This window comes from Trachinotus anak, unplaced genomic scaffold (assembly GCF_046630095.1).
Source record: "Trachinotus anak isolate AG129_WGS33_773 ecotype Australia unplaced genomic scaffold, CSIRO_AGI_Tana_v1 ptg000008l, whole genome shotgun sequence".
NCBI classification, from domain to species: Eukaryota; Metazoa; Chordata; class Actinopteri; order Carangiformes; family Carangidae; genus Trachinotus; species Trachinotus anak.
The window spans coordinates 16,263,072-16,281,487 of record NW_027273859.1 but is presented as its reverse complement, the minus strand read 5'-3'; the positions used below and the strand labels follow the sequence as shown (position 1 = coordinate 16,281,487).

The 18,416-nt window shown below is 39.1% G+C and overlaps 1 protein-coding gene across 1 annotated transcript in view; it reads right to left on the bottom strand.

The window, feature by feature from the left end:
* Window positions 1-18,416, bottom strand: part of LOC139624185 (uncharacterized) — a 173,906-nt gene that overhangs the window by 3,691 nt on the left and 151,799 nt on the right. The window contains exons 2-4 of the mRNA XM_071483088.1: window positions 15,023-15,111; window positions 14,584-14,697; window positions 323-398 (exon numbers count right to left, since the gene is read on the bottom strand). Coding sequence (XP_071339189.1) covers window positions 323-398; window positions 14,584-14,697; window positions 15,023-15,111 — 279 coding nt within the window. The remainder of the gene's footprint in view (window positions 1-322; window positions 399-14,583; window positions 14,698-15,022; window positions 15,112-18,416) is intronic.

Here is an 18,416-nt window from a genome sequence, read left to right as displayed (position 1 = left end):
GGGAACTCCTTTACTAATTAAACATGAATTTTTTCTATGCTTCCCGGCATCTGATGAGTTGAGATGAACTCCAAAGCAGCATCACTGCTGAACTCTCTGATTTCTATGGCTTCGCTAAGTGGTTGGTGGAAGAGGCAGGTGGTAAGTCTTCTTTTTCCTTTGAATTTATATTGTGGCATAAACAATCAAATTCCTTCAGAATAATTTAGAGGACTATTAAATCAATTCATAACACTTGTTTGATTTGTTGTGCACGGTCATTGGTTTATTCAGTGGTCTAATAAGCAGCAGAATATTGAAATATTGTCAAAGGCACGCTTACCCTGTCATGTTTCTTTCTTTTTTTTCTTTTCTTTCTTTGGATCCCCATTAGCTTCCCAAAGTGATCACTAGTCTTCCTGGGGTCCACACAAGAAAAACAACAAATAAAACAAACAATAATTCAAATCACACTGCATCATTACATTTGTTCAGTGACTTTATAAAAGACTACTTCTGATCTGTCCAATGTTGATGGGGAGTATATTCCAAGCAGAAGAGACTATAAAGAACAGTTCTCATTATACAGTTTGTTCATGGACTTGCCACTACCAGGTCATCAGTGCTCATTTGACATGTATTATACCCATGACAAAAAACCTCTATATAATTTTTATTTTTTCACAAGAGAAGTGAGGTGTATCAATGACATTTTGCATAAATAACAGAATATGAGATGTTAATACCCCCTACAGTTAGCCATGCTAATCGTTCCAGGTGTGACTAAAGAAGCGACCAAGCAACCTCAATCATAACAGAAGATGAAACAAATACAGAACATTTTGCTGAAATTGCAATTGCCCTTGGAATTGGAAACAATGAGGTCAATCTGACCATACCAAGACAATAAATGATCTAAATAATTTGGTTTTAGTGACCTGCTCAACTGACATCCCATCTATAAACAATTTGAGGGCAGTGGAGCTAGCAACATAACATGACAACATTACTGCTACAAAATGCAATACATTTAGTTTTGACAATGTTTAATAGTAATTTATTTATTCTCACCAATTTAGTAATGCTATGCAACTCAACATGTAGCTTCTCTCTCAGCAAGTTGATGGTGATGCACAGTAATAAAGTTGAATCATGAGCATACATAACAATTCTACAGCTGCATTTTTAACAACATATGATGAATCGTTTGTGAAAATGTAAAATAAAAGAGGACCCAAGCAACTTCCCTGTGGAACATCACAGGATATTTTTGCTTCCAGAAAAACAGCCACTGAAAAAGTCACTGTTTTCAGTGAGGTAATTCTTCATCCTGTCAAGGAATTACTTTCTTTAAGTCTGTTCTTTTTCAGTTTGTCTGTATTCTTTTATTCAGACAAGGTCAGTCACGGGGCACCATAGCCAATTGTTTATCTCTAGCCTTGTGAATGTGCAGCTGCACCAATATCGTCCGTAGTTGCTATAGTAACCAAGGTTAGCAGGCCATTTATTGATAGGGAGAGTAGGAAGACACAAACATTTGAGAGAGCAAGCAGTGTTTTAGAGTTTGAGGGACAGATAATATGCATACTAAGACAAAAGGCAAGGTAGATAAGACATGAGATCATGTCCAGCTTGAAGTGTCCAAAAGAGGTTTGCCACTTATATGTGAGAGATATGGAATAGCCTTATTTGGGAATACAATGGAAAACACAGCAAGCTTGAGTCATGTGTCAACTTGTGGGTTTATATATCCTCTTTCCACGGGACAGCTTCAAATTTGGGATGACATTACACTAGTTAACCTGTTAACATTTGTGTCCATTGCATATCTCCTCTCTGTGCATCAAGTGAAAATAAATTGTTCTGCTTAAGACATCTGATGTCTCGAGAAAACTCCTTTGTCAGGTTCACAAGATTTCTATCACAACCAAAGTAAGAGCTAACCTAAACAAACACAACATTTGAGATTAGCATTGAGAATACTGTGGTAAGTGACATCAAAGACTGCAGTAAAATTCAAGAGCAGAGCTCCAACTACTTTCCTGTCATCCATATACTGTATGTTAACCATTGATCAATGATCACATTGATGTGTACTGATGCAGTTCTAGTAGAATGCCCTTATCATGCTCTGCTTTTGTAAGTAGCCCATTTCTATGAAAATAGTTTGACATTTGATTAAAAATTATCTTCTTAAGTATCTTACCTGGCACAGGAAGTATCTAATAGATCTACAATTGGAGCCAGTAAAACCTGATTTACCATCTTTGGGTATGATTTTAGACTCTTTCCACTGTCCCACTGAGGATACATCTATTAGAAAATTTGACATATTCATTTGGAAAGCTGCCTAGATGCAAAAAAAATCATTCCACCTTATCTATACCGGGAGATGTGTCATCTGAGTAGGAGAGAGCAACATCTTTAACAGTGTCTTGTAAAATGCAAAACAACATGTTTTATCCCTCAGTACTGTTAACAAGGGTGCATGTTAAAATTACATCATCCAATTGAACGCTAGATCTTGAGCTTGGCAACCTTATTTCTCAGCTTACAATAAAAACTTCTATCTTAAAAGCCCCTTGATTTATAACCTCGCCTGTTTTCCTTTGAAGCATAAGATCGAAACACATCATCAGTCCATGGTTCCCTCCGCTGCCCTTTACAGACCTTTTTCTGAGTAAAGAAGGCTCATCCTACAACCTCACTGAAATTCTTCAAAGCAAAGTTTACATCATTTTCCTTATAAGCATCAGGCCACTGTAAATCATTAACACCATTAACAAATAAATATTTTAAATGACCTGTGATGGACAACCCTTACTTGGGAATTTTAGTCTTTATTTTTAAAGCAATCAAATTATGGTCACTGCATCTCACTGCCACTGATACTGCCTCAGCTCATGTATGTTAGTGAAAATATGGTCAATACAGGTTGCATTATCACTGATGGTTGTAGAAATTCTGGCAGGTTGAGCAACAACCTCAGTAAGATTGCAAGAATCCACCATAGAAATCAACTTGATAGACAATTTTTTGAAAACCACTAAATATTTACATCACTAAGAAGGATGATATCCTTACTTTCATATGTCACTGCCAATTACAATGCTTACCACTTGCAATATGGAAAGCCATATCACTTCATTGTCTGTATTTGTTGTATCTTTCTGTGGCACTACTGGAATGTGTTCCTGAACATAAAATGCAGTTCCACCATCACATTTGTCCCTGTCTCTTCGACCCTTTGATAGCTAGTTCATAATCATCAAAAGTAGTGTGCTGGTGACAATGCTAAAACATGAATATTGTTTGAGGAGGAGATCTCAGTAATCTCACAAACCTTTTTCCTGAGGCTGCATATTTGAGTAAGGCAATACTAATCCCTTCTTTGGTAAACTTCATAACAAAGGTGTAGTTTTCTTATGTGGATACATACAAACAAAAACACTATAAAAAATTAAAAAACAAGACAAAAATCCTTTTATGAAAGACAAGATTAACCTTGAGATACTTTAAGCCTGTGATCGAATTTGTCCACCCGAGCATGATGACAAACTTATCATACTTCAGACTTTATCACCTCTTTCTCTGGCAGCTTTCTACTTAGGCAGCAGCACTTTCCTCTTCAGTTGCACAGCTTCTGAGAAGCCTTAATTTATATAGATTTTTGTGCCCTTTAATTTCTTGGCAGAGGAAAGGATAATCTGTCTTTAAAGTGTAAAAGTTTTACAAAAATTTTCCAAGCCACTTTGCTGGGCATGCTTGATATCCATACAGTATGTATGCCATCTAGTCCCAGGTTGCTTGAGATCATTTGTCAAACCTTCTTCTCTGATTCAGTCTCCAGACTCCAGTTCTCTCCATTCTCATCTGTAATCACATTGATTAAAATATTTGTCTTCTTGCACTGATTTTCAGTATAGTGCAGGTTGGTAAACATTCCATCAAATTCCTGCTTAGAGTTCACAATGTTATTTTCTAATGACTTTATCTTTGTTTCAGACTCATGGTATCCCCTTCCAGTCTCTTCAAACCTATCTTGGTTGAATTCCAAGATGGCCGTAATCTCTCTCTAATAACGCCATCCATGATGAGCTGTTTAAAGCACTTGAAGTTATCCTGCTGCTGAAGTAACATCTCTTTGTAAAACTTGCTCTGCTGTTCCAATAACTGGGAAAGTACACTCATTGTAACCACTGAATCATCCTCACAAGGGCATGTTTTAGCGTGTTTGAGAGGCATGATCTGCCAGGAGTTGATAAATGTAGATGCTGATATTTAGTCAAGCCTGTATGTCAGAGGCTCAGGAGGCCCAGAAGCCCACCAACCTGGACTACAGCCACAATCTCAAACACTGAAGCAATGTTGAGAGAAAATACAGATCAAAATCATCTTAGTTCAGTGAACAGCTATATTTGAAAACTCCACAAAGGATTACATAGATTGTAACTAGATTCAGACAAGCCAGACTCCCAGAGTCCTTGCCTGAAGACTGTTTATAACAAACTTCATTTTTAATATTATTCCTGTGGTTTACTTGATGTCAAAGTTCATGTTGCTCTGAATAATCTGAAATAAATAAATAATCTGCCGCTGTCCATCTGAAAACAAGGGAGTTCCTGAAAACCTGGCTTTTTGGAGATAAGAGTTGCTCATGTGATGGCAGTCTGGTTGCCTGATGATTGCCATCCCCACACTCCTATCTCCTCATCTATTCCCCTGAAGATGAAAGAAAACAGTTTGCAGCTACTTACTGGGACCCTGCAACACATTAGTGACTACTGCCACGGCCTTCAAAGACTGCCTGTCTGTGTGTCTGTGTGAGTGTCTGTGTGTGTCTGTGTGTGTCTGTGTGTGTGTGTGTGTGTGTGTGTGTGTGTGTGTGTGTGTGTGTGTGTGTGTGTGCGCGCGCGCGTGCGCGAGACAAAGTGAGAGATGGGGACAGAGAGCTTTGACTTGTGTGTGTGCATGTGTATTTAAGAGTCACTGGGCCCAGTATGTCTGTGTGTGTTAGCATGTGCACATGTGTGTGCCTGCTGACATTCTAAAGAGGTGTAAGGTCAGGGTTCATGTCAGCCCGACTCAGCTGTCACCCCCTGAGCTCTTTATAAAATCCCTCACAGCTCTTTCAGCTGCTGTTTGAACATCATCAATCTGGCATAGCCTGTAAACCTCAAGGCTGTGGAGGTTTTCACAGACACTCGGCTGCGAATTTATTTGACCAAAAATTTCTTTTTATCTGTTTACCAAAATATTTATATGCTTAACAAATTTCACAAATTTCAGGGCAAAGAGAGCAACAAAATCCAAATGACAAGGTCCAGCCAGTGTGGGATATTTCATCTGAACTGCCACCATTTTTTGCAAATGTGTTGCATTTTAGCAGATTTGTTGCTGTTGTTAAATTAAGAAAACGAATGGGCTTATAAGTATTTGGTTTCTTTCAAGCATAGCAAGAAATTAGAACTCGAATATGATACAAAAATGAGCTTGAGAGGCTTCTGGGGAAGAATTGTAACTGAAGCAGTGACATCCTCCCGTGTCTTGGCAAAGATTTGACTGTTGCTGATGTTTGGAACAAAGTGAGTGAAGAGGAGAAGTGAATTAAGCTGAGGGAAAGTTGAGAACTTTCTGCGGATGTTTGAGAAACTGGGTCATGACTGGAGTCCACCATTGGTGGAGAAACAAAAAATACACTTTTAAAGTCACATTTTCTGTTTAGATCTGTCTAGTTTGTTAAGAGTTTGACACAAAAGTTTTTGAGTGAAGAGGAAATTCAGCATTTCATCCTTAGACCACCAACTGATGGACTATCATCCACAATTGCACTTAATGAGAAAACACTGACAAGACTGACTAAGGGTTGGTCAGTCTTGGGTTGACAAAATAATACCAATACAGACAAATTCATCTACAGTTTAGAGACACTGGGAGATAAACTTTCCATTTTAATTTGATGTTTTGAGATGTTTCAATTTCAAGGCAATCTTGTTGTCAATTAAAGCTGTTGAAATCATTAGCAGCTTTGTTCTGTTGTTGCAATGCCTGCCTGACAGAGAAAACATTGTTAGGTTCAGCTTTGTAGGAGACTTTTAAACCTCTATTATAAGAAAGTTGCTTCTGAATGAACTGTTAACCTCACAGTGTCACAAAGTGTTCTCATAGTTTATGTTGTGCCGTGTTGTACTTTGCACACAGACAGAACTTTGATTAGGGGAACTGAAAAATACCAGAGGAATGATCTATTCTATTACAGGGCAGTGGAACAGTAAAGGTGCATGTTTTGATTAAATCTGCCAGAGAGGTCAAGAAATGTCTGCTCTTCCTGCCAAGAGAGGAAGAAAGAAGAAATGAAATGCACTGAATACATTTCAAGAAAGACAAAAGAATAAAAAGAGAACTACATGGCAAGGTCCTACTCCTTTGGTGCTTTTATGAGTGTTTTCCCCCAGGATAGTTAAGCATGTTTCCGAGATCTGTGACACAGGGAGAGAAGGAGAAACAATGAATTATAATCATAGGATCAAATTCCTAAGAATTGTTGGAGGAAAGGAAAAACTGGAGCTCTTTTGTTTCTTCTCCCTTACATGGCTTACAAATATCCCACAGGACATATGCATTAAGTATTAAGGAAGAAGAGTACTAATCCGAAATGGTTTTGTGTCAAAAATCACAGCAAAGTTAATTCGGTCTCATGACCTGATGGGTAATCCGAAATCATTATCCTTCATGTTATGACAGTTGATGCATAAATCCCAAATGAAAAGGCACACGCTGTAAGTCAGACATGATGCTTTACAAAGGACATAGAAAAGACAGTTCTAATGAACTTAATAATAAAAAATGAAGACGTTGAATTTAAATCAAACTAGATTTTGTGTTTGTGTTTGATTTTCACAATGTGTTTTGTATCTTTTTTACTAATACCTGCATATTCAGGTAAAACAAGGATGTAGATCTGCATGTACCAGTAAAGGAATGACTAGTGGTGTATGTTTTCGTAAGTTATTCAATTTCCATAATTCTTTCACAGTATACTCTGTCTGCACCTTAAAATATCTTTGCAACAAATGTGATAAAATACTTTGGCGCCACTGTTTTTATTCAAGTATGACAAGATGCAAAACAACCAACATATACAATGTGCACGGTAGGTTACAATTTTGTGTGAATCAAGGAGGTGATTTCTTTATCTAAATGTGTCTGTCATTGGACTGTCCACTCCACCTTACTGTAACAGAGAGGAGAGCTTTGCCAAAATGGATTCAATGCCTTCTGAACTTATGCAACTGCACAACACAAGTCAAACAAGTCAAACAGAATTAATGGTTTTAGTAGGAACGGTAAACTTCTTTTCTGAATAAACACAGCCGAATGTTTTTAGTGTCACTGATCTGTGTGGGAAACAGCAGAAGTTTTCCCGATGTTGCTGAATCCAATTTGCTGCAGTTGGAGTTGTTCTGTTCTGTATTTGGTAATGTTACAAAAGGGATGACTTTGATGTAACACTTTTATATTGGCAGTGTGTTGTTCTTACTCTGCAGTTATTAGCTTTAAGAAGCTTTCTCCAGCTCAATCAGCTCCTTCAGAATGGCAGTCATGCTTCTTCAAAAGGAGTTTGTACAGCTGAAGAATAAAACTTTGGTATGATGGGCAAGATGTCACAATGCTACTTTTGATTTAGAGACAGCAAAGCCAAATTAAGTCTGTTGATATTGATCATTCTCTTTTATCTAGATTAACAACCTGCATCAGCATGTTTAACAGTGCATTGTGAATCTATGCAGTATATTTCCTCTATCATAGACTCTGGGTCTAAAAAGTGAAGTCAGTGTGGAAATGCTTTAAACCTGCATTCTATCTAGTGACCATCAGGGGGCAATTCACTAGTTGCAAAAAGAAGTCTGACTGTATTGAAGTACATGGAAAAATGGCCCTACTTTTCACTTTATTAGGCACTAACAGCACTTGGTAAAGATTAGAGAACAATTGTGTTCTGGCTTAATACAGAAAAATCTGTATATACATTTAACCAAAGCCATTATCTTCCTCTTACCTTAACTAAAGTGCATTAGTTGTCTAATCCATACCATAGCCAGGACTATGGATGCAAACCCCAGTCTTTTGTGTGGCAGATGTGCTTTGTACGCCCACCATCCACCACGACCACATTCTGTAACTAGCTGATGTTAATAAATGTAGCGCTTCATTCATTTAAACCAAAAGAACAAACAAAAAAAAAAAAGACACATTGCCTCTGAACATTATTCATCCAGCGATTATGTTCCTACTGCAACCAATCTGGTAAAGCAGATTGGTTGTATATGAATATAATTTCTAGGAGAAAGGGTTGGTTTCATCCAGACTGAATGGATGAGGCATACTTTGAAAAGGGAGCAGAAAACAAGAGCTGGCACAGGAGGAAGAAAACACTGAAAATGGGCTGGCCAACACTGCGATTCACCAGCCCAAAGGGCAAAAAGACAAGAGCAAATCAAGCTGTATTGCAGTAACTGAAATGAAGTGCCATGCTTGAATTTCTTTCTTTTGCTGTCCTGTTTTAGCCTGAGTTGGAGGGAGCAATGGAGGAAGCCCTGCCTGCAGTGACAGTGTGAGGTCTGCAGAGCAACCTTTTCATCGAGGGGCAACCCTGACATCACCGGTGTTAAAACATGCCACTGGCTACAGGAGTCCAGGAGCAGGGAGCCACTCACCGTGAAGGGGATTCCCAATTGAGGGATGTCACCTGCCCAAACAAGGACATACACTCTCTGTGGAGAGATGACTGACTATCTTAAGCTATCTTAAAACTCTCCACTGTTTTTTTGTGCTTTAATTGGCTTCTGTTGCAGTTCTGAGAGCTGAATGGCTTCTGTGCTTGGGGACGAGGTCTATGAATTTTTGCTGAAGCTAAATTAAGTTAATTTTTCCCACTCATTTTCAGTCCCTTCATTTTAGCAATTATAAGTGTAAGTGTATGCAGTAGAAAAAAGCAGGACAGAGTTAGCATGAAGCAACATCTTTCAGAAGTCAAGAATATAAAATGAAATGCTATTAACAGCAGCCCAGTGGCTCTTGGTAGTCATTACTCACACAAACACCTTGATGTTACACAATAGCAACACCAGAGCTGCCTATCATCATAGCGAGATGTGTATGCGGTAGGATTTTGGCTTGTGGATGGTAACAGAAGAACCACCTGCACAAACCTGCTGTACGTAGGAAGCTCTGTGGATCAAACAAACTTAGACAACCTACATAAAGTGCAGCCAAGTACATGACCCCTACCTCTTACACTGGCCTGGAGGTTTTTGTCCTTTTCACTCCAAGCACACAGGTCATGCCAGCAGTAAGTACGGGGCTTAACTTTTCTTTTGTGTGCCCACCTGACCAGTGAGACAATGGACACAATATAAGTTGTATTCACATTGCATTTAAATCTTCAATACCTGGAAAATGATTATTCCAAATCATATGATTCCAAATCATGTGTGATCCTAAACTCCATGTTGACCAAAGTCAGATCACAGCACAACTTTTTCATTAATTGTCTGCACGACAGCCTGAATCTTGGCTAGAAGACTTCTTGTCCCAGTCTCCACTGCCCAAAACTCATCCCTCATACTTACACCTGCAATGTTACTTGCACAAGGTCGGCGTGCCCCTCTCATGGGGAACAGAAAAACAAGCCTTTCAGCAGAAATGAAAAGTTTTGCAGAGTCTCATAGACCAGCTCTGGTATTGCTGAAGATGTGAGACCACCTCCGTACACTTCAGTTCTGTCTCAAGTGGAAGAAAACTCAATGTGACATCCACAGAGGAGATCTTGTTCTGTGTGGAAACATACAAGCAGCAGGACAACGAGGGGCCAGTGGCGTTCATCACCGAAGCATTCAATTGTTCCGATGGGCAGGTTTACAAAGTGCGAGTGTAATGAAAGGACTGTGCAACAGTTACATAAAGTCTACAGGAGAAGTTCTTCCTCGCCTGTCTAGAAAAGAATAGGGATACAATTTAAACATGACACATGACTAAGTATTCTGCTGACTTCATTACGTTAATTTTGTGGTATTTTTGATAGTTTGGAAATTAGTACTTATATATGAACTGTACATGGAAAAAGGCCATTTTCTGTCCAACAAACTGCATGCTGAGCCTGAGCTGCATTCACTACCAACCTCCAAGAACATTTCTTTAATTTACTTGAAGTCAGAAATTAAGTGCTTGGGAATTAAGATAAATAACTTATGTAATTACAAAAAACCATAGTAGTATATTATCTATACAAATGTGCAATATCATTCTTGTGCACATTGTGATCATTGTGTGTTTCTTTTCAGTTTCCCACTGAACTGTTTGGAATCTTTTAAAAGACTGTGATGAGTCGTGACTTCACGTAATTTGTTGGATGAGCTTTAGCGTGCTGTTAAATTGCGTTGCCACAGAACAAGAATAGTATAATGACTTTGCTTCTATAAATACAGGAAATGTTCCAGGTTGGCCTAACATCCACAGTAAAAGCACTGGAGCGTTAAATGCAGTCACACTTATTTCTAGTGTTGATTCCTTCTTTTTACTGCTACATTTTAAAAAAGCTCTGGAGCATGGTATGATTGCTGTGACCGCAGATTGCAGCACTCAGTCTGCAGGAGGAGACAAGCTGCTAGTTGCAATTATGATGGTACCTATAAACTCTGCCATACTAGCAGCTCATCGCTTGCTAGAGGGTCTAAAAATGCTCCATTAGCTTGTTCACACATACTCTAAAACAGGCATTCAATACTTCTGTATCTCAATATCAGGGAACAGAGATTTAAATGAACAGCCTGTTAGCATGCCAAAGAGAACGCCAGGTACATATGTACCCATGACAGGGCTTTTAATGTGTACTGCTGAATTGATTTAACTTTTTAGTAGTAGTAAATTACTCCATAAATTTAAAAAAAAAAAAACTGAGATGGAAAAAGAAAATATCAAATTAATTAGTTCAACACTTAAACTGAAAGAAAACATCAAATTAATTAGTTTAACACTGAAATGGGAAAGAAAAAAAAATTAATTAGTTCAATACGATCTAATATCAACTCCAGATATAACCAAAATAAAACAATGGCCTTCAGCTACTGTGATGATTTCTATTGTCAAGTAGCAAGGAAGAACTTCATTTGTTAAGGAAAGGAACTTTGTAGTATGAATGATACTAGAAGACGTGAAGATGTTGATTTCATATCTATATTATAAATCCAACATGCTCGATCAAGGACGCGTCTGTGAAGCTGTGGTCAGTGTACATGTAACAAGGGGGGAAGAAAATCCAGATTCTTATAGATACACATGGGTGCATGCAGTGTATATCAGTGCGTGCTCACACAGTGGCGTGATAATTAAACCAGCTGTTTCTCTTCAAAATAAAGAAAAAACAGTGAACATCAAACCACCCACACAAGGCTGTCATCTGCACTCTATTTCCTTACATAGCTAACAGCCCCCCCCCCCCCCCCACCCGTGCTTAAATATATTCCAAAAAAAACCCTAACACCCAAAACTGAGATAAAGTCACTGAAGAATGTTTAACAAGCATGTAGGTCAAGAGGAGGAGGGAAACAAGGGAACATGAGTGAAATAAGGGGATTTACACGATGGCAATAAGGACAAGAGGTGAGGAAGGAGAAGAAGAGAGTGAAAGGTAATGAAGAGGTAGATGACGAAAGGGAAGGATGACAACAAAGAGGAAAAAGAGGGAAGAAGGTGGAGAGAACAGTGATCCGACGTGAGTAACACATCCAAGAAAAACTGGTGCCAGAAATCTTCCCCATGCTGTCCTCCATTAAAAAAAGACCCACAGCACTCTGGCCCCCATCTCTGTCCCTTTTTCCTCATCGTCTAATATGGGTCTTAAAAGTAATTTAAAGCAACATATGTGGCGAGGCATCAAAAGTGCATTTAGCAGATAAAGATGCCATTGCTGACAGAAATGTGGTGCCTGGAGCAAGGCGACAGCTCTGTATTCTCCTCTCTCTGGCACACAGTTTTTCTCTCCACCAGCTCCACTCTCTCTCTCTCCTCATCCTCCTCCTCCTCCTCTTCCTACCACGTCTTTCTCCCGTGTTTTCTCTCCTGTCTTTTCTTATCTTTCCACCTCCAACTCCTTCTCTCCCTCCTTTGCTCTTCTCTTCCTATCTCTGCTCACTTCCGCCCCCACACATCTCCATCCCTATTTCCCCCCTTGCCACCTCCTACTCAACTCCCTCCTTCCTCCGTCATCCTGATTTCATGGCCATTTAAAGGAAACCATTCAGCATGACTCCTTGTATGATGTTTTCCAAAATATGTACGCCTTATTCAAGCCGTGTTGCGTCATGAGCCAAGATCTTATTTCCTGTTTCTATGGAGTGAAGCAGCTTGGGTGTCACTGTGGCCCTCTGGACAAGACGCCAGTGTCTCATAGAGGCTTAGCTCCCCTTTAACACTTCGTTTAACATAGTGTGGCAACCAGAGAGTCCCAGTTTTTAAGACTCTAGAATGACTCCTCAGGGGATCAAATCCCAAACCTCTTACAACCAGTCCACTGATCTGTAGCTTTCCACTAAAATTTGAGCATCAGCCATTATACATCCACATCAACCTTTCCTTCTTGTCCTCTCTGGTGCTCCTCTCTCCTCTGCCCTGTAGCTCTCCCTAAACCTCCTTCACTACACAGTTTTTTTTCCCCTCCAGATTTACAGTATTGCCTTTCGGCTTCTTCCCCGTAAATACTTCCCACCAACCCACCACCTTCTCCCTCTCTCGCCCTCGTCCAGACAGCGTGATGTGGGTAATGTGCTGTTGAGTTAATGGGTTCATTTTTCAGCATTTTTCTCCTACTGTTTTTGTGTCTGAGAGGAGAAGAAAGGAGTCTTGACTTCATCATGGTGAGGTACGATGAAATTACGATTTTCAGACGTTACCTCAAGTGAATAATCCACCTCTAAATCATGTTTATTTGGGTGTTGAAAGTTTTTGTTCTTGCTCCTTAAGTTAGCGGCTAATTCTTAAAGGAATGGTTTGACACTTTGGGAAATACTGTTCACTTTCTCACTGGGAGTCACATGACAAGACTGATATTGTTCTCATATCTGTCTTAAACTGTAGCCAGCAGCTAGTTAGCTTATGTTAGCATTAAAAATGGAAAGAAGGGGGGGGGTAACAGCTAGCCTGGTTCTGTCCAAAGGTAACAACATATGCTAACCAGCACCACTAAAGCTCACTAATTACTACATTAAATCTTGGTTGTTGAATTGATACCAAAAAATGTGTGATCTTACAGAGGGTTATGTGCTTAACTATTTCTTGCCAGGTAACCTGAGGAGGCTCCAGGAAACAGTTAGTCGTATTTCCCTGTTTGCAGTTTTTTATGCTGCGATAAGATAACCAGCTGCTGGCTTAAGCTTCAAACACGACAGTGGTATCAATATCTCTCCTCAGGAGAAACAAATTTCCCAAAATGTAAAACCATTCCTGGGCCAAAGAAATACTGTAGTAATGAGCATTAATAATTAAGTCATATCATACCCACAGCACTTCAAATATGTGCTAAATGCGTATGTCACAGCTTTTAGGCCAACCTGGACATTTCATAGAACACTTAACTCACTGCTGCTGTCTTGTGTCCTCATACATTAAATCTTATCTGGTCCCAGCACCAGCTCCCTGATTTCACATTCAGAGAAAAATGTAATGTTTCTTAAGTGACCCTGAAAACAGGCCCTTGCGCCCTGTCTCACCAGCTTCTCTCTCTCTCCTCACATTTTTTTTCCCCAGTGTGCCATACTTGTTGGGTCCATCCACTGCCCCACACCCACCACCAACCCCAAACACGCTGCTGTTTCGCAGTGTGTTTGAAAGGCACCCCGCTGGCAGAAAAGGGATTTAGGGAGAGGAAAACAGATTGATCCAAAAAGAATCAACACAGAAGAAGACAGGACAAGTCTTGCTGGTAGTTTATAAAGCCCTTTGACAGCAATCACTAAGGAAAACCACAAGACATCTCTAAATGAAAACAAAAATGCTGTGTATTGCAAATACTCATGTTATCTCTCAAAATGTGTTTTTGTTATGTACATAATATGTCAGTGGACATCAGAGTTTTGCAGGAGAGGTTACTTCAAAATGAAAAGAAAATGGGGCGCACAAAAAGAGGAAATATTCCATTGGAAGATTCTTAATCTGACGTGAGAGAAAGAGATGAAGGTGGTGCAGGGGGATAAAAGGAAAATGCAAGACAGGCGCCTTTTTGTTGGCGTCAACATCATTTGGAAAAGTGATAGAAATCAACCCTGCATCACCTACTTATCTCTGTGGTGTGAGATGTGTCTACTTTTGACAGCGCTGAAAGTGCCTCTGCCTCTCAATGTGTGTTTACGTGTTAGATGTATTTACATGCGCATTTGTGTGCCCATGACATCCCCAAAAGAATGTGTGCATGTGTGTTCGTGTCTATGTGTGTGTGTGTGTGTGTGTGTGTACAAACAGATAAGACTTTGAGCATCTGAGATATTTCAGAAAACTAATGCAGGCTTGATGCCCTTGTGTGATCAAAGAATATGGGGCTTCTTTCATTACCTTTGACAGAGGAACACATTTAGATGTTTGCCTGCCTCTCTCTCTCTCTCTCTCTCTCTCCCTCTCTCTCTCTCTCTCTCGCTCTCTCTCCTCTCTCTGTCTCTCCGACGCTGCCTGAAGGGAGAGGAGAGTGTTGGTTATCAGAGAAACGCCGTGCATTGGAGAACCCTTTTAACAAGGTGGAAAAGCAGCTCTGCTTTGGAATTCAGGAATCATGAAGGCTGGGTAGCTGCACTGCTGATTCACGCTAAATTAGGGAGAAGCATGAATTCACCTTATAGGCTGTTTCTTGGGAAACTAGGTTACTTATGTGCTTTCATTTGGAATATACCACAACAAATTGTTCAAATATTACAGAACATGTTCACTGCTGTGTGTGTGTATATGAATCAAAGCTGCATGATGCATCTTACGGACGGCAGTAAATAGAGAGCCTGACCTTGAGCCAGAGCGCCTTGCATCCACCAGGCTGAAATCTGTACCAGGCTTCAGGGGAGCTGCTCTTAGACTGACCCTCGGATTTGGCCTCTATGTGGAGGAGGGAAAGCAAAAAGAGAATCATAAATTATTATATTAAATAATTATTATAAGTATTTATGAAAAAGGGTGTTTTCAATCACATGTACAGATGGAAACAGCTGGAATATCTATGACACAAGCTTTTAACATAAGCTTGTTGCACTGTGTCATGTGGTGGAGGAGCTCTATACTGTTAATTTCAACTGTGATATAGAGGCTCTTATCTCTAAGGAGAAATAAGCCTGGCATATTCGTTATGCCTATTCATTATATTTTACATTTCAAAAATGGCATCTTGGGAGACTCAGATGTCTCCCTTTGATGTGTACCATGCATCACTTTATGATAAAAATACATTTGTTATGCATTATTCACAAAAACAAGCTTTGCTTCATCTAGCAAATATGAACAAATCTGTACAAAAAAGAAAAATGTAGATTTAATGAAGGCTATGTAATCCACAGTAAAAGCCACTGTGCCTTTGTTATCACGTCCTGATATAAATGTTTCATTTTTTATTCTGATGTTTTTAGTCTTCCTTAAATGTGACAGCATCCAGTAAATTAGACAGAATTTACTAATTCACACATACCTTTCATACATACTGTAATGACCCCGTGCCTATAAAAACAATAGCAAATCTAGTTAATTAGCTATCCACAAACTTTCTATAAAGTCTTTTGGTTAAAAGTCTGAAAAAGATATTTTAGCCAGAAAGGTAGCTGTTAAGTTTGCAGTTCATAAATCATGCAGCGATTTAAACCACAGTTGTAGCTTCTATTCTACTCTGATGAATATATTTATTATAAACCAAATACTGTACTTTAAAAGTGTGTCTACAGAGAGAGAAAGAGAAAGGGAAAAGAAAGGAGTGAAGGAGAATGAGGAGGAGAAGGGAGTGGAAATTCAGTGGACTGGAGAAAAGGGAAAGAGAAAACTAAAGGGAGACTGATGACACTGAAGTTAGTGCAGTTCTCTACCAAAACTGGGAATAATGGTGGTTATTTCACGATGGATTACACAACAAGATGCCCTGCAAATAAAGTACCACAAGTACAAATTATCAACTGAAGCAATGTGAGTGGCCAGAAATCATCTTTACCATTTCTCAACCTTCAATTATTATTTCCACATTTATTTACACCTAAATCACATGTAATTTCATCATATATATATATATATATATATATATATATATATATATATATATATATATATATATATATATATATATATTTTTTTTTTTTTTTTTTGGCAGCTAGGCAAGTTGACTTACTTACTAACAAAAGCTGTAAACGAGAAACAACATAAAGTACACTGCAGAATTTGCATGGACACCAAGAACTTGCTTTGTAATTAATGCAACACATTGGCAATAGCCCCTCGGGCTGTACTGCCTTGAAGCACTAAAGCTGTGATGCAACTGACAAGTTTTTTGGGTAATGTGACGGCATATTTTTTCTGTGAAAAGAAATTGAAATGCGACCAGATTGAAATTTGCGGCAAAAAGTTTCCAGGACAATAAGCTTTTTTTTTTTTTTTTTTTGTATTCAGTGCCATGGCTCCTCAGACAATGGTGCTCTCAAATGCTAGACATGATGTTTTCTAGCAACCTTTTAGATTGGAGGTTACAGCTGGACAGTAATACCTTGAGTAAAGATGAAAAGATGTTGCAGCTCCATGAATATAGATGCTCACCAAGTTGGACTAACGTAAAAAACAAAACAAAACAAAAAAAAAAAAATGTAAAGATAAGGGTGGCGATAGTTGTGAATCTGTAAACAGATTTTTTCTTCTTCTTCCTTCCTTCCAAACAAGCATGAGTATATATACATAAACATGAAAAAACAATACACAAAATAAGAGTTGAACATCAGCGTTGGCATTAATCAGCCGCTCTACTGTCAGCTGGTGTTAAGCCCACAGATCGTTCTGATGACCATCTGCTTATTTCATGACCCCTGCCAGCCACATGCGAACCATGTTTTAAAAAAATGGGAAGGACTGCATTGGTGTTGGCATGTTGCTACAGGTTCTGATGACAAGATAAAATACACACCAGCTTGAAGGCTTATCAGGTGCCAAGACACTGATGTAATCAGGGCAGCAAGGCATTGATCTATCTCCCTGCCTGTCAAAAAAATAAAATTAAAAAGAAATTAATTAATGCAATGTGCATTCTATAAAATAGACTCTCTGGTAGGGGAATGTGCATATATTGGATTTGCAAACACATTGTATTTCTGGATGATGCTGACCTGCACTGCAGAAAAAGTTGAGCCAGGATTAACATTTTTGCTCGACCAGCCCTGATGTTGTTTTTGGTCACAGTGCTACTGTCGTTCTGAATGTGGCCTAAGCCATTTAATTGCAGACTATAAGCCCACCTATTGTCCAGGTAAAGATCTGTGTTCACTGCACTTGATCTGCCTTCTGATCTAGTTTAACTCTAATACACACAGTCCCATTCTTCATGCTGTATTACAAACACGTTACTCTCAAACACATACAATAACAGCACAGAGACACTAGAACTACCGATCTGCTCTCATGGGGTTACTGCTTGTTTAATGGGGGCACTTGGAAATGTTATCTTCATAAAGTGACGTAAAGTATTTCTCAGGTATATGGCCATCTTGAGAGTGAACAGCTATGTCAGCAGCTCCCACACAGGAAGCATGAACCAGCCATAGAGGTGAGTGTTTTGTGGAGTAAGAGGTATTCCACCCACAACTCCTGTGGGACTCGGGATGAATTATTGTGCTCACCTCCACTGCTTACGAGGGAGAGAGAGACAGTGGAGAGACCATGGATTTGTCCCGAGGTGTTTTGGAGGGGGATCATGTTGGGTTGTCTGAAGTGGCAGATGAGACTTTTCCCAGAGGGACTCCACTCATCTCCTTCTCCTCTGCTCCTCTCAGCTGTCTGTCAGAATCTCACTTTTTACAGTTTTTACTCTTTTTAACTCAACTTATCTCCAAAAAAGTGTTTACATGTACAAGCGACATGATGATTATAAAAACTGTCATGAAAACACCTTTACTGTCTTGTGTTACTTACACTGAGGTCATAACATGGGCAGAACCAGAGCTTAACCATACTCATCAAGACAGGAACTTTACATGATAGCTGTAACATTGTTAGGGTTACTTTAGATTCAAGTCCTGATTTTTTTTTTTTTTTTTTTTTGTCCAAAATCAAAACAAGTTTATCCAAACTTGTCCGTCTAGTTGTTTATCTTAGTTTTTTCTTCTGTCTGTACTAAGCTGGTATTTCCCATATTAAAATACTGAGCTTTATGACAATGAGGACAT